The 22083-nt window shown below is 56.7% G+C and overlaps 1 protein-coding gene across 6 annotated transcripts in view; it reads right to left on the bottom strand.

Moving 5' to 3' along the window:
* The window catches only part of SLC38A10 (solute carrier family 38 member 10), a 39692-nt gene that overhangs the window by 7692 nt on the left and 9917 nt on the right, over window positions 1-22083 (bottom strand). For 4 of the 6 annotated variants that reach the window (XM_072781951.1, XM_072781949.1, XM_072781946.1 and 1 more), the window contains 8 exons: window positions 21987-22080; window positions 21603-21746; window positions 20525-20649; window positions 17628-17730; window positions 16806-16988; window positions 13798-13909; window positions 12661-12767; window positions 3852-4023 (listed from right to left, as the gene is read on the bottom strand). In XM_072781951.1, coding sequence (XP_072638052.1) covers window positions 3852-4023; window positions 12661-12767; window positions 13798-13909; window positions 16806-16988; window positions 17628-17730; window positions 20525-20649; window positions 21603-21746; window positions 21987-22080 — 1040 coding nt within the window. The remainder of the gene's footprint in view (window positions 1-3851; window positions 4024-12660; window positions 12768-13797; window positions 13910-16805; window positions 16989-17627; window positions 17731-20524; window positions 20650-21602; window positions 21747-21986; window positions 22081-22083) is intronic. The other 2 variants (XM_072781950.1, XM_072781947.1) reach the window with 1 other exon arrangement.

Genomic DNA, 22083 nt, shown 5'->3' on the forward strand with positions numbered 1-22083 from the left:
GGCCGGGTGGCCCCACAGTCCACAGCGACCAGAGGCGCTCCCCAAGCTGGAAACGGCTCCCCAGGGGCACAGTCTGCCAGTAGGGCCTCCCCGCCAGCCAAACACAGCCTCGGGATGGGTGACCGAAGAGCAGCTGGGGCCACGCAGACGGGATACAGAGAGCCATCAGGATTGTCACCCCCGGGGACCAGCAACCCAGTGACCCAGGGCAGACCCACGCCGAGCCCATGTCTCTGCCACATTCCACCCGGTGCTCGGAGACCAGTGGTTTTCAGCGGAACTGCACTGCACGTGACAAGGGATCCACCTGACGGTGCTGCAGGCTGTGCACCCCCGGGATAGGCCAACGGACGGTCACCCATCGGGCCTTCCTGTCCAGGGTCCACGTGGGCATCAAGGCCGTAACTCTAGCTCAGCCGGAAGGACGCCCAAAGACCCCGACACTGTGCTCCGGGCTGTCTTTAGAATCAGGGAGGCAGTGTGGACGGCATGACCCCTAGAGTGGCCCTGCCCACCGCCGAGGAAGCCCGCAGCCAGGGCCCGGGTCGGGGGGCGTGCTGTGGGTGGCTGCTATCAACCAGCCTTTCCCCGGGGGCCCGGAGGTCAGTTAAGACAGAAGGCAATCATCTCAGACCATCAAGCTCCAATCATACCAGAGTCCACAGATGGGGTCCCTGGCCCCCTAGAGGACCCCGATTCAGGAGACACACGGGACCCCAGGGCCACGCACTTGTAAACCCAGAGCAGCCGCCTGACAGCACTTGAGAGAGCCAGGCCCTGTGTTCAGGTGGCTTCCCGTGTGACCAGTTTCTGGCGCCCCCCAAAGCGCCTGCCCTGGAGGTGGCTGTGGGAGCGGGCTAGGGAGCGCGGGGTTCTCAGACCCCCCTTCGTGGTCTGGCTGGCAGGCGCAGCCTTGACTTCTGCATTTTCTCACCTTTCCAAGTTTGCGGAGTTGCAACGGCTCCCCAGACCCCAGCCTCCTGCTCAAGGGGCCACAGGGGCCCCGGCCTCACTCCTCAAGGTCCCCTAGAGTGGGAAGGTCTACCCATGGGCAGAGGTGGGCAAGTGGCTCCCCAGGGGCCTCCGAGGGCAGGTCCAGGTCACTGGGGGCTGCACACGTGAGGCAGTGCCCTCCCTGCCCCAGGGGACCCTGCAAATGTGGTCTGGAGGGGCTGGCAAGGTCGCCTGGGAGGGCAGGGGTGAGACGAGCTCACTGCGGCTTCCTGACACACGTGGCCAAGGAAAGCCCCTCTCGGCAGGGACCAAGCCGCCGGGCGGAGAGGAGGCAGACGTGTGTAGAGCTTTGTCTCCCTCACACATGTGTGGTACCTGCCACAGAGTGGGGACACTTTCCTGCCTTGTGCAGGGGCGAGCCCTTGGGAGATTACGGAGCAGGGGGCCCTGTGACGAGCTCCCACTCGGGCCTGGGTCACCCTCTGCCACCTGCGTCCAGGGCCATGGCTGTGCTGCCACCCACAGCCTTCAGCCGGCTCCCCAGCCTGACACCCAGAGGCCCCATCCTGGCCCTTCTTGTTTCTCCCCCCAGAGCAGAAGCAACCGCGCACCCGGGGGGCGGGGAGAGCGTGCATCAGGGGTGCCCAGACACCATGACACAGGGTGGGGACACTGGGAAGGGAAGGGGGAGAGGGGACGTGGCCGCATTCGGAGGACGGAGCCAAACGTGTTACAGAATCCGACCTGCGCTGCCGGACCCTCCGGGGTGCTACCAGATAGGAGATAAATGGCCTAATTAGGCTTTTTAACAGATAATTGCCTCGCAGGGCCCAGCAACCTCTTTCTTCCACACGTGCTGTTCACCACACCACCACGCATCCCGGGCTCAACTCTCCAGGAGTGCCAGTCCCCGTGTCCCCAGCAGGGTGGGACCGCCATCATCTGTCCCAGGGCCAGTTCGGGGCTCTAAGGGAAGCTAGCACCGTTCTGGCCTCTGCAACATCAAAGGGACCAATAAAACCCCACTGCAGGCTGCCGGGCAGAAGTCCGACAGGGCGCGCACGGCGCAGGCCCTGCAGTCCCAGCCCTGCTTCCACGAGGCGGCCCGTCAATTACGGGGGAGGCCGAAGGCGAAAGAAACAGAGAACGCGCTAAAAACACACGGCATGTGCTCCTGAGGGGGGCCATGTGTTTTGTTACGGGCTCGTGGAAGAAATGGAAACCAGATGTGGCCTCGGCGGGCTCCAGGTGAGCCCGCGGCCGGCTGCCACGACAGGATGCAGCTGCCGGCACAGGCCGTGGACCACGGCGGCACAGCACCATGGGGACAGGCAGCCCGGTGCCCCCGATGCCGGGGAATCCACGGCCGGCTGAGCCGGGGTCACGGGTGCCCGAGTCCAGCTCTGCCAGGGCCGTCAGCAGGGGCAGGTGCATGCCACACACTTCCCTCTTCAAGTGGACTTTCTCCAAGTTGCTGAATCCATGTAGCTCGGTGCAAGACACACTCAGGTGGCTGCTGACCATTCTGTTTCCCTGGTGAACCCCATCATTCCCAGGGGTCCTCTCTGCAGACTCCAAAAGGGGAATCTTTTTGCCAGCCCTCATCATCCCAAGAAGGCAAAAGAGAGCAGAGCCTGCTCCTCGGAGCCCCAGGAGAGACTGTTCTCCCACAGGGGAGGTTGTGGGGGCGCCGATGCCAGCCAGGGGCTCTCGAAGTCCAGGCACAGACACTGCTGGCAGGCCCAGCCCAGCAGGGACCCAGGACACATTCAACTCTCTTGCCAGCCTTCTGGGACCTTTTCTTTGTTGATCATGGAGGTGGGGTGACCAGGGCTCCTACCTGGGGCAGGCTCTCCTTTCCCAACACTGTCAAACCCACCAGCACAGGCACTGTCCCCCTGCAGGGGCCTCCCCGACAGGGGCATGCATCCTGGCAAATCTCAATCCAAGCGGGGGTCTATCTGCAGAGGAGGGGAGTCGGACCCACATGGACACACGATTGGTGTGAATGCATAAAACCCAACCATCGTCAGAGCAGAAGCCCCCAGAATGAACGTCACCACAGAAGCACAATCCACCAGGGAGTGCCCCAGCTTGATACCACTCAGCGCTGCTGGTGGTGAGGGGCCAGCTTGGAGGAGGCTCTCCCTGTACCCTCCTGTCAATGCCTGGGACAGCCAGGGGTTCACAGAACACTCTTCTCTCCCGACCAACTCTGAACACCATGGAGCCCCCTTTGTGCCACGGAAAGCCACGCTCAGCAACCACCCAGCAGGGCGCCTGGCTAGCTCAGCAGGTTAAGTGTCTGCCTTCAGCTCAGGTCATGATCCTGGGGTCCTGGGATCGGGTCCCACATTGCAGGGGTGGGGTGGTCCCTGCTCAGCAGGGAGTCTGCTTCTCCCTGTGCCTCTCCCATCTGCTCATGCTTACTCTCTCTCTCAAATAAACAAAATTTAAAAAGAAAAAAGAAACCACCCTGCACCATGACAGATATGGCCACAGGCGGGGTGACAGCCACACGGTGCAGGCCCGTAGCTGTAGAGGCCAAGTGGTCACCAGCATCGCAGAACAGCAAACGAAGCCAAGGGGTGTTGCTGACTTTGTCCAAAGCAAAACCTGGCTTGAACCCTTATCCCCAAAACAGAGCCAGCAAACGTGACAACAGCCGCCTGTGCTCACCTGCAGGCACAGCGAACAGCGGCCCTGAACCCATTCCCGCTGTCCACTGCCCAACGTGTGCCGCCTGTCCCCTGCGTGCAAACCCCCCGCCCTCTTCTATCACCCAGATGGTACAGGGGCAGGTAAGACAGCCTGGAAGCACCACCTGCGGGCCACAACCTGAGATGATGCTGCCGGGGCCCCGAGAAGGCTGCGGGGCTGGGCGGCCGTGTGCATACCTGGGAGTCGCGTACCTGGGAGTCGCGCTGCCTCTGCCTTTATGATGCCCTCAGCCTCTTCAAGCCGGCCGGCCAGGGCTTCCTTGGCCAAGTCCACCGGGGCCTCTTCACTCACGGACAGGGTGGTGTGTGTGCTGACCATCAGGATGCCCAGGCCAACCCAGAGCACCACCTGGACGAGACAAAGACCCAAGAGCAAAAGAGGTCAGGTAGTCTGTGCGCCCCTGCCCTGTGCAAGCGAGGAGGGGGCATGGGGACCACGGTGCGCACAGGTACCGCAGTCCTGCTGGCTTGCCCACCACTCACGCTGGCCGCTAGGAGACGATGGTCTCTAACTAGTGAGCGTGACCCAGTCATCAGCTGAACCTGCTGGAGCCGGGCTAGCAAGGGGGGAAGGGGTGGGCTGGGGCAGCACGAGGGCGGTCTGCAGAGGAGTCCCCCAAGCCCACTGACCAGGCCTCCTGGAGAGCAGGGGCCAAACCCACTTGCACCCATGGCTACAGAGGTCAGGCTCCCAAAGGCCTTGGTCAGATGAGCAAGAACTTCAGGGCAGCTGCCCAACCCTAAGGAGGCACTTTGCCACCCCCCCCGCACCCCCGCCCTCCGACCCAGCAGGTGTGCAGGCAGCCCAGGCCCCTGGGTACCTGGCTCCTGGGCGCAATCGTTCTGCCCCCCACATCACCCACTGGGCCGGACACGCCCAGAGCCGCCGGCAGGGATGGAAGAAAGCCATGGAGGAGGCGGCTGCTAGCCCTGCTCCGGGTGAGCCTCATCCCCACCCCGACCCCAACCCCGGCCCTCCTGTTGGGGAGCCACAGCTGATGAGACGCAGCCCTCGGTATGCGGTGCCCCAAGCCCTGCATTATGCAACGCCGTCGCCTCCTGCAGCGCCTATTTTAGGACTCGCACACGCTGGACCAGCGCGCACAATTATTTGTGCTGCCATAGCAGTGGACACGGCCATTCGTGCCCTGCCTGCCCCGGCCCACCGGGCTCTCTCCAGGGAGCACTGGTTCCTGGTCCTACAGAGGCTGTGGGAGAGGCCCTGGAGGAGATCTGCCCCCAGAGCCAGGGGGACCACTCCTCACCTCTACATAGCCTCAGAACCAGGATGCAAACCTTTTTCTAGAAGGCGTGTTGACTTTAAAATGCATCGGTTCAAAACAACCCGGGAGCCATTCCTAGGTCCAACCCAGGGGGAGAAGGGGTGCTCCTCGGAGGAAGGGCCTCCGCTCACCAAGGTGGGTGAGGCCAGCTATAGAAGCCTCCAGAACAAGTCCACTGCACGGCTTGGGTGCTCAGGGGCCAAGGACAGGGCACGCTCCCAAGGTCGGCCCTCAGTCCTGGAGGCCTGTGGACACCGGAGGCCCCTGACGGTGAACCCCCGACCTGCCACGGCCAGCTGTGAGGGGGCCACCAGAGGTACACGCAGGGGTTTGGGAGGCCAGAGCAGTGCCTGCAGATTCCACAGTATGACCGGGACCACGACCTCCCACTAAGTGATTGTCCTGAGAGCCTGAGGACGCTCAGCTTTAGCACACCACGTCCTCTCCCCGGGAAGGTAAGATGAGTGGGGCAATGACGGTGTCCAGAAGTGACCAAGGTCATTTTTAAAGGTCAAAAGGACACTTTAAATCCCTTGCATTTTTTTTTAATTTATTTATTCATTCATGATAGACATAGAGAGAGAGGCAGAGACCCAGGCAGAGGGAGAAGCAGGCTCCATGCAGGGAGCCCGACGCGGGACTCAATCCCGGGACTCCAGGATCATGCCCTGGGCCAAAGGCAGGCGCCAAACCGCTGAGCCACCCAGGTATCCCCAAATCCCTTGCATTTTATATTTCTCCAACCAACAGCAGAAATGGCCTTGCTGACAGGCAACAACAGAAGTTCACCTCCTAACCTGGACCCGTGCGGACAGGGCAAGGACAGGTGGGTGAGAGCCCCCAGGACTCGCATGGAGGGACGAGCCGCTCTGCCGGTGTCACCGGCTGTGCAGGGAGGACACTGCTCCGGAGCAGCCTGAGGCTGGCGCCCGCTGGGGCCATCCCTGATGTGACCCTCGCAGCACATCCCTTAGCATTCCCACAGGAGACTGGAACAGCAACATTTCACCTGTGACTTGCAATGACTCATTTTAACCCTCGGCTTTCTGGGCTTAAAAGAAATACATCACACTCAAAATAAAAGACATGAACCTCATCAATGCTGGGGGATGGCAAGCTTCCTGGAGAGAAGACTGTTGACGTATGGTGGATTCATAAGGATGGAGAGGTTCACTTCCACTTCTCACACGTGAGCCTGTCTGAACTACACACTGGTTCCAACCCCGTACCTCTTGCTCAAATAGCCCTGGGGGCGGGGGCCCGGCCGCCCTGCAGCCACACGGCCCGATTCTGGTCCCCAGGCCGGTGTGCTCGGCATCCAACAGCCACCCGGCCCCAGCCTGCTGATCCTGGCCGAGGTGGGACAAAGCCGGCGGGGGGCTCACTTGTCTCTGAGCCCCGGTGTGCATGCACGCACTTATACCCTTCCAGGAGCACCGGGCCGGCCTTCGGGTCCCTGCTTGGGCGCCGCTGCCCGCTGGGCTCCCGACCAACTCAGGCCCGGAGAAGGGCCGCAGGGTGAGCCCGCAGCTCGGCTCCTTCCTCGGGACGGGCAGCTCCTGCTCCCCCTGCTGGCTCCCAGGTCGCAGCACCTCCCCCCACGTCCAATTTCTCCAATTCTTGGGATAAATGAACTCACGATGGCAGACAAAGTTACTTCTGGATTCACTAAGGATTCACGGTGTGTCCATGGTCCTTGCTCCTCCCACGAGGATGCTTCTCAGGACGCTCCTCTGTTTGAGACCATCTGCAGCCCAGGCCCGGCGCACCCAGCACCCACGCACCCTGTCCAGGGACAAGTGCCGCTGTGCCCAGGAGCGTTCCGGTGGGCCGGGAGAGCGGATCCAGGCCCGATGCCGGGACTGTGCCTTCCATCGGAGCAGCAGCTAGAGCTCCTGGGACAGGAGCCAGGAGCCCAGCAGGTGCACCCCCGGACCGAGGTCTGCACCTAACTCCAGCCACACTGCCAAGTTCGTACCTCGGAAGATTTCTTTTCCTCAAAACATTAAAGCTGCGTGTTTGGAAATAAAACACAGCAGCACGTGCGGACAGCATGCCACAGTCGGATGGCCCAGAACTGCCTTGTGACCTGACTCTCCAGAGGGAGAGACTCAACCATCTCCACAGCTGGTTAATTCGGTTTGTGTGCTTTCTGGATTTTAAAAACCATAGTGAAGCAGGCGTAGACAGACGCTTCGGTAACATGATTTCACGTGTGTTTGCGGAGTGTGTGTGGAGCTGTGTGAATGTGCATGTTCATCCCCATGCGTGAAGCCACAGCCTCACCGGGCTCCACAGTGCCTGGGGCTGTCGCGGCTGAGTCAGGAGATGGCGAGCTGGCCCCTCACGCTGCCAGCAGCACAGCCAGGGGTGCAGGCCACACAGATGACAAAAGACAAGTCCTAGCAACTGGGAAGGAGGGGGTGAGATTACCCAGAGGTGCCCTAAGAGTGCAATAAGTGAGGAGGGTAAAGGGTTAATACGTGAAACAGGGAGGCTCCCTGCACGAGCAGGGGGAGAGTTAGTGGAAGAGGAGCTCTGGGGATGGCAGACACGGTCATGCGACCGTCTGGTGGTCTGGGACATGCGGGCTGGACACCACACCCCATGACTGCACAGGGAGGCTGTTAGGTACACACAGCAGATTCACCAGAGCGCAAAGACAATGACACTTTCTAAATTAATCTACAGCTTCAATGAATTCCAATTAGACCAAAAAAACCCAAAAAACTGGATTTAGTTTTGTTAAGAGTCAGATTGACTAATTCGAATATTTATATGGAAAACGAACAGGCGAGCATATCCAGAAATGTCATGAATAAAAGTGAGGAAGAGGACCAGAATTAAAATATCTTGGGACAGCTGGGTGGCTCAGTGGTTGAGCATCTGCCTTCGGCTCAGGGCATGATCCTGGTCCTGGGATCGAGTCCCGCATCAGGCTCCCGCTGAGAAGCCTGTTTCTCCCTCTGCCTGTGTCTCTGCCTCTCTCTGTGTCTCTCCTGAATAAATAAAATATTTAAGAAAAAAAAAAAAAGAATTAAAATGTCTCCAGAGCCGAGCACCTTACAGACTCCACCAGTAAGCGTGTGACTCTTGATCTCAGAATCATGAGTTCAAGCCCCACCCTGGGTGTAGGGATTACTAAGAATAAATAAATAAACTTTTAAAAAGTTGGATCCAAATTTTAAAAAGAAGAAACGATTTCCAGAGTGATGCGTCACCGTGCAGGGGGCACTACGACAGCCATGGCAGCAAGCAGCATGGAAGGCTGCATGACCGGGCAGGCCAGCGGCACATTCAAATGCCAAGTCCCAAAGGAGCCCCGAGTACGTAGAAGATGTAGTCTGTAGGAGTGGCAACACTGCACATCCGTGACAGCACCAGTGATTCGGTGTCTAGGGAGCCCCAAAATAAAACACAGATGATCAAAGATTTTTTTTTTTTGATCAAAGATTTAAATGAAAAAATGAAGTCATGAAAGTACTAGAAATGAGGAAAGAATTTTTAAAAACAATACTGAAGAAGAAGAGCCTTTCTAACAATGACCTTTTTTTCCCCTACAAGAGTCCAAGGGACTTGACCAATGGAAAAACATTTGCAATCTGGCAGCAGCAGGCTAGTGAATCTCCTCGTGCCGTAAGTTCCCAAACTCACTAAAATTGCCTTATTAAGACACTGGCAGACAACCCCGGCCACTCAGACTGGGGTGACACCTCAGAGGATAGAGCTAAGCATGGAGGCCCTGTGAGTTCAGGCTCCCCCAGGATCTGTGGTGTTGAGCACCGGGCAAGAGAGCAAAAGCCTGGAGTTTGTGTGATGCTTGGGGCAGACTCCAGGGGTCAGGGCTGAGGGCTCTCCAGCAGCCAGAACTTGGGCAGCCACCATCCTCAGCGAAGGGCACCCACATTCGGTGTGCAATTCACCCCCCACCCCCCGAGGCACATGCCAGCTACCAGCTATGCAGACAGGCGCAAAGAGCAGCTGCCAAGACGATGGAAGCTAAGAAGAGAACTTAGGAACGTGAGGGCAGGGTGTTAGCTGAGACCCTGGAAGGGCTGTGCCCCAGGAGTGAGGCAAACCAGGAAAAGACTCCCCTCAACTGAACACAGGCCTTCTGCTGGAAGACCCCATCACCCAGAACCTCTACCATTTCTCAAACACAGTGGCCGCAAACTACCAAGCACACCAGAAGGCAGGACTGAGTGACAGAAAACCAAGAGGCTGCAAAGGAGCAAGAAAAATAAATGCTGACAACTTAAAACAGTAGTAATAATGTCTTGGGATATTTAAAATTTGTGGAAAAGCAAAATACACAAGAACAACACCACCAAAGGCAAGAGGAGGGGAAGTGGAGGCAAAATATCATGGGATTCTTGCCTTGTGTGGAAAGTGGTAAAACAACTTAATAGTCAACTTCAATAAACTGCCTTGTATAACCATTAGAACAGAAATGTGCAACTCCAGTTAATAGAAAAATAAAAAATGAATACTTAAAATGCTTGATTTATCCAAAAGTCAGCAAGAAAGAAACAAACAAAAAAGGACAGATGGGACAAGTAAAAAACAGAGCAAGACGAAAGCTTTAATCCTCCCCCCCCAAATCAGTAATTACATTCATTATAAAGAGTCTTAAATACTCCTATTAACAAACTGGATAAATATGCTGTTATCTGAGATATGCTATAAATATAAAGGCACAGAGAGATCAAAAAAGAAAAGAGGAAAAACCTGTATTGTGTAAATATAAATCCAAAACAAAACCGGGTTGGTTACATACTATATCAGACAAGGCCAACTTTAAGGACAGAAGCATTTCCAAAGATAAAAAGAGACATTTCAGAAGAAAAAGGGTCAGTTTAACAAGATATAACCGTCCTAAAACTGTATACTGCTGACAACATAGCTTCAAGATAAAAAGCAAAGCTGATACAACTAAAAGGAGAAATAAACAAATCTACAATTACGGTGAGCTTGCCCTATCTTTCCCATAACTGATAAACAAGATTAAAAAACAGCAAGAACATGTAAAATCTGACAATCACAGTTAGTAACCCGATCTGGCCACACACAGCCTGCCGAGCATCCATCAGAGCAAACCATACGCTGGGTCACAAAGCAAGTCTCACAAATGTCAAAGGACCAAAACTCAAATTTTTCAGTGTGTGTTCTCCAAGCATAGTGGGATTGCACCAGAAGTTGGTACAAGAGATTACTAGGAAATCTCCACGGTCTGGAAATCCAAAGCAGACTTGGGTAAAAGAAGACACGAGGAAAATTTGGAAGTGCCATGACTTGAAGGATAGGGTCAGTCCTTCCATCCACGGTTTGGTGGAACCCCATCGAAATCCAACACGGCTGTGTGGGAGGCAGCTGGCAAGCAGACGCTGCGACTTAGCTGCAAATGCAAAGGGCCGGTGATGCAAAGACCCTCTTGGAGAATAAAGGTAGAGGGCTCCTACCGCCCACCAAGAAGACTCACTGTCAAGCCGCAGCACTCAGAGCGTGGGGACATGCATGGACATGAGGGCTGCATGAGGACAAGACCAAGAGACCAGCAGCAGAAGTGTCCCCAGCAGTCCCTTGTGTGCACAGGTGACAGGTGACAGCAATGCCACCGCAGTGCCAGGGAAAGGGGCGCCATCAGCTAAGAGCCTTCACCTTACCTTCCCAACCATTCCAGACAGAGCACGCATCTGAGTGTGAACGAGAAAATAATAAGCTACCAGAACATAACCTCCGAGGCGACCTGCAGGACCCTGCAGTGGGCAGCATGTAAAAAGCACCCAGCCAAGACAAGAGGCGACAAACTGCACTACACTTGAACGAAGAACACCTGAGGCGCCTGGGTGGCCGTGGCACAGCCTGGTGGGCATCGGACTCTTGGTTTCTGCACAGGTCGTGATCGCAGGGTCATGAGATTGAGACCCAGGTGGGGCTCTACACTGAGCACAGAATCCGCTAGTGATTCTCACTCCCTCTCTCTGCCCCTCTCCACTGTAGGTGCTTGCACACGCTCTCCCTCTCAGAAATAAATAAGCCTTCAAAAAAGTAAAACAAAAATAAATAAGATAAAATTAAGAACACCTATTGGTGAAAAAGTATCATAAAGAACATGAAAAGGTAGCCAAGAGTGAAAGAAAACATTTGCAATCTGTATTTCTGAAAAAAAAAGGATTTAGATCTAGAATCATTTGAAAACTTCCAGAAATCATTAAGAAGAAGACAACCTAGGAGGTAATATGGGGCAAAACGTGAAAGATGTTCACAAAGGAAGGTGCTCACGTGGCTGACGAGCACATGAAAAAGTGCTCAACATCATTAGTCATCACAAATTAAAACCCAAAGGAAGTACCACCACAGGCTCCGGAAGGGAAGGGCTAGCGGCTGGCGTTTGTGAAGGGCACACAGATGCTAATGCAGCTAGAATTCCAACTCGGTGCCAGAGGACCACCTTGGAAGACCAGGAGAAGGCCGGCGAAATCTCCTCAAGCTGCACAGTCACAACCCCAGGACCCGATAATAACCCTGCCCCCGTGGGTCACCGACACACTGAACACACATCGCGGACGAGTCATGCGAGAGCCCCACCGTGTGCTCCGGGGACCCGGGCAGGATCGCGCAGCAGGGAGAACGGGCTGCTCCACCTCCAGCCACGCGACTCGGCTCAGACGTGACGCTGGAGTGAGGAGGCCAGATACGCACACACAGCCACGCACTGTGAGACTCCGTTTACACCAACTCCAAGGACAGGCAAAATTATTCCCAAATGTGTGATCCCGGAATCCGGGATGGAGTCCCACATCGGGCTCCCCGAAGGGAGCCCGCCTCTCCCTCAACCTGTGTCTCTGCCTCTCTCTCGCTGTGTCTCTCATGAATAAATAAAATATTTTTTAAAAAAATTACTCCCAAATGTTAGGAGACAGATGAGCAGTAACCCTCGGAGGGGAAAGACTATGAGACACCACAGGGAAGTTTTGGCATATGCTGGAAGGTTCTAAACCTGCCCTAGACGGTGGCCCTGTGGTTGGTTCACTTGGCAAACGGTCATCAAGCCGCATGGAGAATTAGGTGCTTTGCTGTATTGCTGGCTCTGCAGCACTCCTGAAACCATTACCAAAACATCTTGAAAAGGTAAAGTTCAGTAAGTCCATAAAAGATGAGCAAGAAGCCTGGACGGTTCACAGATAAGGAAATGCAGTAGCTTATAAACACAGGAAAAGACGCTCGACATCCCTGAAGGCTGAAGAGGGAAAGAGGCCGGGGCTCGGCTATGGAGTGACGGTGCGGACCTCTGCGTGGGCCTCGGCTGAAAGCCACTGCGGGTATACACACTCACTCTCAGACACCGGGATTCCATTTCCAGAAAGCTTCCTACAGACACGCTCTCAAATACATCCCAACACTCATGTCCACGGAGGATCGGCACAGCTTCCTCCCTGATGGCAGAGCACCGCAGAGGTGACCCCATCAGTCCCCTAGCGAGACAGTGAGGGCGGCCCCAGCAGGGGAATGGGAACAGGGCGGGGGCACACGAACCATCCAGTCTCTGTATACACACACCAGGCCCCCGGGGACCTCCACATACACGTGGTAGCGGCCTGGCCTAACCCTGAGCCTCCCAGACCCTCAGAACCTTTTATACTAGAACCTCATCTGGGAACACGACCCCAGGCCAGTCCTGGGGGGCACTGAGCAGCACTCACCCGGGACGAAAGGGCGTTCTTGTGGATTTTCTTATAGATCAGAGCTGGACAGATGAAGCAAATGAGGCTCCCCATCGTCGCGCCCGTGAGGCCCAGGATGGTCTCCACTGGGAACAAGAAACAACAGGAAGGGGTAAGCGCCAGGGGCTCCGGTGAGGAAGCAAACGAAGGCTTCCAGCAAGCACAGGTGGGCAAGCCAGCCCTGCCGCCAGGCCCAAGTTCACATGCCTCCAGAGCGCTGGCGGGAGCAGAGACCCACGGCTCTGTGCCCCGAGCACCCTGAAGGGTATCCTGTCTGATTCCGCAAAGGACAGTGTGGGGGTCAGCAGCCCCATGAGAAGCAGAGGCCATGCCTTTCCAGCTAGGAGTCTCGGGCAAGCTCCACGCTCCCTGCACCTCAGGATTCTGGCCAGTGAAATGGAGGCAACGTAGCTCCGTCCCTTGATCGTGAGAGCAGCAGGGAGGCAGGAGGAGCAGGTGTCCTCCCGCAGGGCCCAGCACAGAGTGAGGCCTGCAGCACAGAGCACCTGGGGTCCAGTGGGGGCTTCTTGATGGCTCAACTAAGATCACTACCCTCTCGGCAAGTGACCGACAGGACGTGGACAGAGCATCGGCACCCGGCTGGTTGCCTGGGGGAACCCATGCAGGCTCCACTCGGTGTCTGATAGGAGAAGCTGTGTCTGGGATAAGTGTGTGACAGCTTCGGCCTCGCTCAGGCCCTCCCCCTCCCTTGGTGACGTGCCATCAAAATCAGGAGTCAACAAACAACAAGGAAGGAGCCGCCACATCACCACGATCTCCCCAATCAGGCCAGTGCCCCTGCGTCTCAGTCCCTACCCAGGGTCAACAGCTCAGGTTTGTACCCCTGCCCGTGGTCCCGGAGGCTGCTGCCCTGTCCTGTGCTTCTCAGGGAGCCAAAGGAAAGATTCACGAGGAATCTCTAGATTTTTTTTTCTTTTTTTTTTTTTTTTGAGACCAGAGAGTGTAGTGTGAGGCTCTGGGTGTCTTACTTAAACACCGAGACTCCAGCAGCAACCACCACAGGTCCCTCCACATCACAGCGAGGTCGGGGACAGAGGACAGGGGAGAGGAGAGAGCCCGCAGGAAACCCGTAGCCAGGGCAGCCCTCCCACTTACCGTTAGGGATCATGATTCCACCCACCATGGTTCCAAACACAACTGAGAGGGTGAGCGCTTTAAACCGGAGCGGGGGCATGTAGCCTCCAGCAGCAAAGGTCCCATCTTTTTGCTAGGTGAAAGAAAACAAAAACAAAAAGGTTTTGAAATGACGGATCTCCTCCCTGCTCCCTTAAAGGGCTGGTGTCCCAGGTGGGTGGGAGTGCGTGACCGGCAGGTGACTCCAGAGCCTTATGACTTGGCTGAGCAGCGTTCCTGTGAACTGGTGACCCAGCCCAGAACCCAAGGCAGCACAACGCCAGGACGGCATCGGGCCTTCCGTGTTCCATCAGAGCAGAGCCTGAAAGATTCAAAACAGGACCAGGTGAGGAGCGTGGCCACCAGACCCAGGCCCAGCCCCAGTCCCACGGAGCCAGGCTGCTGGGTTCCAAGGGTGGCACAGGGTTCCCAGGGTGGCACACACTCCCACACACACCCACTGCCCTGCAGTCTGTCCTCATTTCCAGGTGCTTGACATGCAGTCCCAGGAGAAGGAAAGTGGACACTGCGCCAACCCCAAAGTTACTCCTCCCCCAGGGCCCATTCAGCAGATGCATCTCCCCATCAGGTAGGTAGCAGGAGTGAAGCTTCTAGAGCAGTGCTGGGCACCAGGAAGGGCCAACCACGCATGGTTCCCATTCCTGGGCTGGGAAAACCCCACTCCAGGCGAGCCTCAGAACCTTTCTGTAAGTAGAATTTCAAAGCACCCCATTTCCACAATAGATCTTTACACAGGCGGCTGTCTCAGGATGGGCAGGGGCGACTGCAACCCAGATTTCTGATCGACCTGAGGATGACAACTTGAACCAATTGTGGCGAGGAGGGGTGTTAGGGCTTTGGACCTTTGGACCCAAGAACTCCTGCCTAGAAATCTACCTAGAGGCCCAAGAGGAGAGGGAGAAGGGGAAACTCTGTGTGTGAAGGTCCAGCGAGAGTCATCCCTGAGAGGTCAAGCGTGAAGGACTGCAACAACCAGAGCATCCCACAAAAGCTGGAAGAGCAAGAGCGCAGAGGTGCTACGGGTTTCCATGGAGACACCCAGGGAAGACAGGAGAGCTCAGTGAAAGGACTCTAAAGAGGCCCGCACAAATGCCACGTCATCTGTGGGAGGACGGACGGAGCTGCATTTTCTTTCCTGATTTCACACTGCCTCTCAGGCCACTCTGGATTTTATATTTTTTAATGATAAAAATGTATTATATATGGAAACACAAATGCCGTTCATACACAAAGCACAGGTCTGCATCAAACCGGTAAAGAGGGAAGCCAGTGACTCACAGTGCAGACCCCAGGGACTGCACCAAATCATGCCACGCTTGGTGCCTAGGTGCCTGAACAGCTAACAGGGTGGGGGATGAAGAGTGGGGAGGCTGGCCAATCCTTCGGGGCTCAGCCTCTGCTGTGAGGTGCTGGCTCTGGTGGCAAAATTGGCAGGAAGCTGCCCTGAGCACATGCCAACCACGTGGACAGCGGGCCCAGTTCTACTGTTCTGAAGGCCCAGGTGGTCCACATTCCCCAGTCTGGCTATTGGACCCCCTCTCTTAGAGGTCTGAGACCCCAAGCCCCCAGTTCAACTTGTGTGGCTGCCAGGAGTCCTGCTGACACCGCAGACCACACTAAGGACCTCAGGCCAGAGACAGGAGACACAACCACAGAGAAAAGCTGTGGGTGGGTCTGTGGGCTCCCAAGGTAGGCGCGGGGTCACCCCCCCGTCATAGGACACCAGCTATCACACGCGGACCTATTGTTGTTAACTCAGCAACAGAGAGTCGACTTTTAGTTCCAATCTTATACCTTTGAAAAGTTCTCATAAGGGACACCAGGGTGGCTCAGTGGTTGAGCGTCTGCCTTCAGCTCAGGGTGTGACCCTGGGGTCCCGGGATCGAGTCCCGAATCGAGCTCCCTGCATGGAACCTGCTTTTCTCTCTGCCTGGGTCTCTGCCTCTCTCTGTGTCTCTCATTAATAAATAAATAAATAAATAAATAAAATCTTAAAAAAAAAAAGTTCTCATAAAGGACTAAAGCATGGGCAGCCCGGATGGCTCAGCGGTTTAGTGCCGCCTTCAGCCCAGGGCCTGATCCTGGGGTCCCGGATCAGTCCCACATCGGGCTCCCCACAGGGAGCCTGCTTCTCCCTCTGCCTCTCTCTCTGTCTCTCACAAATAAATAAAATCTTTAAAGTAAATAAATGAATGAATGAAGGATTAAAGCAGTGCCACCGCTGCACATGTGAAAGTGAATGAAACCCAGCCTCTTAAGCTGTTTCTTGTCAAACTGTTAAAATTTTCAGTTATATAAACATAAAAAGCAAAGTGTACTGACCCCAGTGCCCAGCTGCTGACCTGGCTGTGGTCAACGCCTGCCTGCAAAGCCAGCTCTTCCACGTTCCTGCTCCTCCCCCCTCAGGGTTTCCTGTTCCACCTCTGATGTGGGGGTGACAGCCCCCAAGGCGGGCCCTATCTGCTCGGACACTGGGCACGGCTCCATGCCTCCCGTGTGGGCAGACCCCTGTGTGCTCTGACACAGTCTCTCTCCTCCAGAGTTGATTCAAAAAAAAAAAAAACCCTATTAAGAGATTTCACTTTAAGCAAAGCTTTTCCTTTTTTTTTTAGATTTTATTTATTTATTCATGATAGACATAGAAAGAGAGAGAAAGGCAGAGACACAGGCAGAGGGAGAAGCAGGCTCCACGCAGGGAGCCCGACATGGGACTCGATCCCAGGTCTCCAGGATCGGGCCCTGGGCCAAAGGCCGGCACCAAACTGCTGAGCCACCCAGGGATCCCAGCTTTTCCATTTATTTATTTATTTATTTTTCCAGCTTTTCCATTTTTAACCAGGAAAAGCTCCCCCTGCCACAGCCCCGAAAACTAGAGAACCCCTGCAAGCCAACAGAAGAGAACATAATTAAGATGAGCAGAGTAACATTTTCCTGGCAAAATGCCGCCTGAAGAGCCTCAAGAACCTTACCTGCTGCTCAAAAAGCAGCGTGTTCAAGGCCTGTCGACATGGCAGGATCATCATGGGGAAGCCCACGGCCACCGACATCATGAAGCCCACTCGCATCATCTCAGTCACCAGGTTGGAGGGAAAGTGCATCAGCACGTTGCCCGCAGTGGCCTCAGTGAAGCTCACGTAGCCGAAGAAGCCTACCTGTGGAAGGGCGACAGTGGGGGGCGTGTGGTGGGCCACACTCCCCCTGGACACAGCCCGGGGGCTGCAGCAAGACCACCCCGCTCATGGGATTCCTGCCCAGGGAACTGTACCCACAGCGGCAGGCGGCAGGCACAGGGAAGCTGCCCTCCATCTGGGGCGAAATCCAAACCTGGGAGCCAAGGGCCAGCCGTGCTCGCCATGGACGGACACACGGTGCGGACAACAGTGCGTGGGGCAGGTGTAGGAACTAACGGGAACGCAGACGCCACGCAGCTCAGGGAACAGAACAAACGGGAACACGGAGGCCGGATGAGAAGTCTACCAACATGTTAACTGTAACCACACCCACGGGCTGGAATCAAAGACAACTTTCCTCCACTACTTTGCACTTCTCAGTGTCAGTAAACAGAGCCCCTTCCACAGTGGATCAGCAAAGGTCTCGGAGAGAAGGAAGGAGACTCCCAGCCAGGGTGCCGCCGAGCACCCACCCTAACCTGGGGGGAGAGGGGGACAGCGGGGCCGCGGGGGGAGGGTTGCTGTGAAGGAGCAAAGGGCAAGCCCGCGAGGGGTCGAGGGGTGGAGAGCGAGCCGGCTTCTGACCCAGGACAGGCGGGGGCGGCGCACCAGGGCTCCTACCATGACATAGAAGGTGGTGACCACATTGAGGGAGGAGGCAAATATGGAGCTCATGGTTTTCACCGACGGCTCATCCAGGCTGTCGTAGGTGGGCAGAACCTGGCTGTAGAGAAACGAGCAACTTCACCAAGGGGATCCCAGAGACAGACACACCCCTGGCTGCCTGGTTCCCAGGTCCCCCGCCGAGTCTCCAGCACCTTCCTTCCAACCACACCCACCGCCACGGTTAACGCGGGGCCACCGCCGGGGTCTGGATGGCGGAGCGCCCCCCCCCCCCCCCCGACGGGCTCTCTGTAAACATTTCAGAAGTGCCACAGAATGAAAGGCCGTCTGTCCCGCCGAAGTAGGAGCGTGACCACCGCGCAGAGTGCTGGGCTGCACTGAGGCAGCACGTGTTTACAGGGGAAGCAGGATGCGGTTCAGAGAGCTGCCGTCAAGAGGACAGAAAGTTAAACAAACAGAAGCAGGGCCGGGCCACCTGCCCTCGCCTCCGTGCTGGAAATTGGAGCCCGCAGGGACAGAAGAGCAGCTTCTGTCCCACGCACGGCCCAGGGCCAGCCACATGGTGCTGCCGGCGGTGGAAGAGACACGTCCAGAGGGCTCTCGGCAAACAGAGTCCCTGAGGGGAGCAGGTGGGAGGGGCGGGGGGCAGGGGCACAGGGGAGGGCCGTGTGCAGACCTGGGAAGGGAGGCCACACTCGGGGAGTCAAGACAAAGAGGTGGGGCTGAAGCTGTGCGGAGAGTGAGGGATGGAGAGGCGGCACTCTCCACCCTGGGTACCCTGGCGTCCCGGCGGGAGGAGAGGGAGCCACGGCCAGCGGTCACGCATGCAGGATGCCAGCTGGCAGGGGGGCGTCAGGACACAGACAATCGTTGCCAATACATGGACAAGCATAACAGTCAGTTGAGCCAAACCCCAAAACCACCTTTGAGAAAGTAAGAGGAAACGTCACTGAAAAGCACACAGGAGCTGGTGGGAGAACCGGTGGGTAGAAGCTGACCCCCGTGCTTCCCAGCTGAGGCACACCATCCCGCCGGGGCACCCAGTGGGCAGAGGGCACCCGGGACAGCCGCCCTCCCCTCAGCCTGGCTGGAGGGTGCCAGGCAGAGGCTGCCGTGCACTCCAAGCAGACGGCAGAAGGCCCAGAGGGGAAATAGCACGAACGTTCCTCGGGCTGGGACGGGCCTTCCCTCCCCCAGGCCCCAGCACACACCAGGAGCTGCAGGTACTATGGGGACAGGGCTGTGCCCTGTGCGGGGACATGAACGAGTGTAGAAAGGCCAAGGTGGCGGGCCCGTCTAATCCTGCCCAGGCCCCAGGAACCCACTGGTGAGAGCCACAGATGTCCGTGACCACCCAGCTCGGCCCTCCACCTTGTGTAGCAGTCCCAAGACTCACTTTACCCCAGTCAGATGGATTTTGCACATGTAGCCCCAACACACAGCCCCGGGCCTCCACGTGGACAAGGCCCCTCTGGGCTCAGCACTGTGCTGGCCGCTTCTCTGGCCCACAGGGCCTAATTGGCTCTGCACCACAAAGGACTTGTTTACGATGAAGTAAGACCAGAAAGGGCCAGACAGGAAGAGCAAAGCAGAGGCCTGGCCCATCCCTGCAAAAAGGCCACCAGTCAGGCAGGCAGGGCCTGGTGGTCACCTGGGGGTCACCGAGCAAGTCCCTGTCTCTCATGCACTCTGGTGCAGAGACACAGCAGGAGCGGAGAGCTCTGTCTCGGCCCTTGGCAAAGACCAATGTTTTTAAGGACGGGGAGGTCAGCAAACTGATCACTCCAAGCTCTGTGGACCCCCCTTGCCAGCCACTCACTGCGGAGAACGTGGGCATAGCCATAGGGCCGACGCCCCCTTCGTACAGAAGAACAGGATGTGGGCTCACAGCCCTTCCAGAAGCTGTAATTTGACCTAAGAACCAAACCTAACAGATGTGCGCCGGCTACGACGTGGCCACCAGCAAAAAGCCCAACCGCGGGTTTATTTTTTAAAAAGCAAACTCAGACAAAAAGGACAACTGGTAACAAGGTACACCATAAGAGATTGTAACTTCTGTCACCAATTATAATGGGGACATTGAACAGCAAGAGAGGAGCATGTTCTGGTGGAAACCGAGCTGCCAAGAGAGACAGTAAGTGGGAAATGACGATTTGGATCTCGCATGTGGGTGTAAACACAGCAGCACGAGCAAATTCTATCTGCCACATTAGTTTACGATTGGCACAATACATGCCCACTGGAGCTCCGGGGGGGGCTGGCTCTGCCAACCCCCCCGTGCACTGATGGTCTTTTCCCGTCCGTGCCGGATTTACGCCTCTCTTTTGAGCGGGTTACCGTTCCGACCGGGCATGAATCACTGGCTCTTGTCATTCGGTGGCGAAGGTAATGCTGCTGGAATTATGGAAATAGCCTGATCTGCATTCACAGAGCTCCGCGTGCCAGAGAGAAAGCACACTCGCGCACGCGCACACCCCTCCGAAGGCGCCCCGGTGGCAGTCGGAAGTCAATGTTTGTGCAATTTCCTTTTAAATATTCTCACACGAATAGCTCAATTCTGGCAAAATGCTTGGGACTGTGTGAATCAGATGGTTTTGGGCTGTTCTGTGTTCCCCACAGCCAACTCTTCTGGGGGGAGGGGGGCGAACTGGGCACTGTCCCCAGTGCTGCCGACAGCACATCTCAGGAATAAAGTCGAGTTCTCTCTCGATAAAAATACACACAGCTCTCTCCCTCAGCTTGGAGGGGGAACAAGTCACAGCAGAATGAGACATTACGAGTCAGTGGCCTGCATCGCCCATTACAGAGAGCAGACGACACCCCTCCCCGGGCCTCAGACCCCTGCCCGAGGAGCACCCCCGCGCCTCGGGCCCCCGGGGGCAGACGGTACTCACGACTGGCAGGCGAAGGACATGCCAAAGATGGGGATGCAGCGAAAGACACCATCCCAGCGCACATAGCGGATCCGCTGCAGCCACTGCCCCCCGAACAGGCCATGCTTGAGAGAAGAGAGCACGATCTGCACGAGGACGAGAATGGAGCGCTCAGGACCGACCTGCACACAGGGCAGGACTCGGGACCCCCATGCCGGGCTGGGCACCTAAAGACGCACAGCCCCCCAGTTCGCTGCCCCGTGCTGTGCCGCGAGCTGGACTTCCTGCCGCAGGGCCTCCTGGCACTCGGGGCAGCTGCCCGTGCTCCAAACACATAGCACAGAGGGGGCACAGTGAGGCCCACCTGCCTGCCCACCTCTGTTGCCTCAGGTGAAAGGATGGTCCCTGCAGACTGGGCAGGCCCTTCCCAGGCCCATCTGGACAATTTTTTTTTTTTTAAAGTAACCTGTGTGCCCGATGTGGGGCTCGAACTCACGACCCTGAGATCAAGAGTCGCACGCTCTATCAACTGTGCCAGCCAGGTGCCCCCCCACCCCCACATTTTAAGACAAAGCCTCAGAGGACCGGGCTGTCTGGAGAGTAGTGCTACCACCACTGGGCAGCCCTCACACCTGGGGGACCGGGAACGTCCACCCAGCACTCAGCTTTCTAAGGAAAGCGGCAAAGATTTTTACGCCGTTCACTCAGGATTGAGACTTCTGACCCTCAGGCTCCAGGGGCTCCTACTGAGAGGTCTCTGGGCGCTCCACACGGGACCCCCCAGAACTGGCCGGCTATAAACATTCATCTAGGAAACAACCCGCCCCTTGTGATGAAGCGCTAGCACCCTGACTTCTGAGCACAAACGATACATAGAACACCCTTCGGTAAAATGAGGAGCATCTACACTCGGTTTCCTGGGGCATCAGCCGTGCCCCTGCCCTGGCGCCCTCGCGGTGCTGGCCCAAGTCCAGGCGGCCCGTGTGCCCTCCCAGGGTTCACCGGAATAACTCTAACGCTTCCCCAACTTTCAACCACCTCCCCGTCACCCCCAGGAAGCAGCTGGTGGCCAGATCAGCCCCAGGCCCCTGTCACTCACCACAAACATGAACACGGTGTAGAACATGAGGGCCATGGCACTGAAGGACTGGATGGAGGCCATCATGTTCCTCTGCAGGCTGAGTGGGAGCACGATGCACAGGGACACCACAATGACCAGGAACACACGGAAGGTGCCAGTCACCTGGGGGGAGCCGAGCGTGCTGGGCAGCCATCACCTCACTGAGCCCCCAGAGTTTCCCACCCGCAGGCCCGGAACTAACCCCGGGGCATCCAGAAGCTTCTCCTAACCGACCTCAGGCTGCTGGTCTCACCCTCACCTGTCCCCATGGGGCTGAGACATGGCCCTGCAGGAGATCACACGGAGCTGCCACAGGAGCAGCCACAGCCTGCCAACGCACCAGGCCCCTGAGCGGGTTCTCACCTGAAACCCAAAGAGCCGAGCAAAGAAGTTGGACCCCAGGTCGCCAATCACAACGTAGAAGGCCATGCAGGTCCCCAGCATCAGCCCGATCATGCTG

The sequence above is a fragment of the Canis lupus genome, chromosome 16, assembly GCF_048164855.1.
Source record: "Canis lupus baileyi chromosome 16, mCanLup2.hap1, whole genome shotgun sequence".
Taxonomy (NCBI): domain Eukaryota; kingdom Metazoa; phylum Chordata; class Mammalia; order Carnivora; family Canidae; genus Canis; species Canis lupus.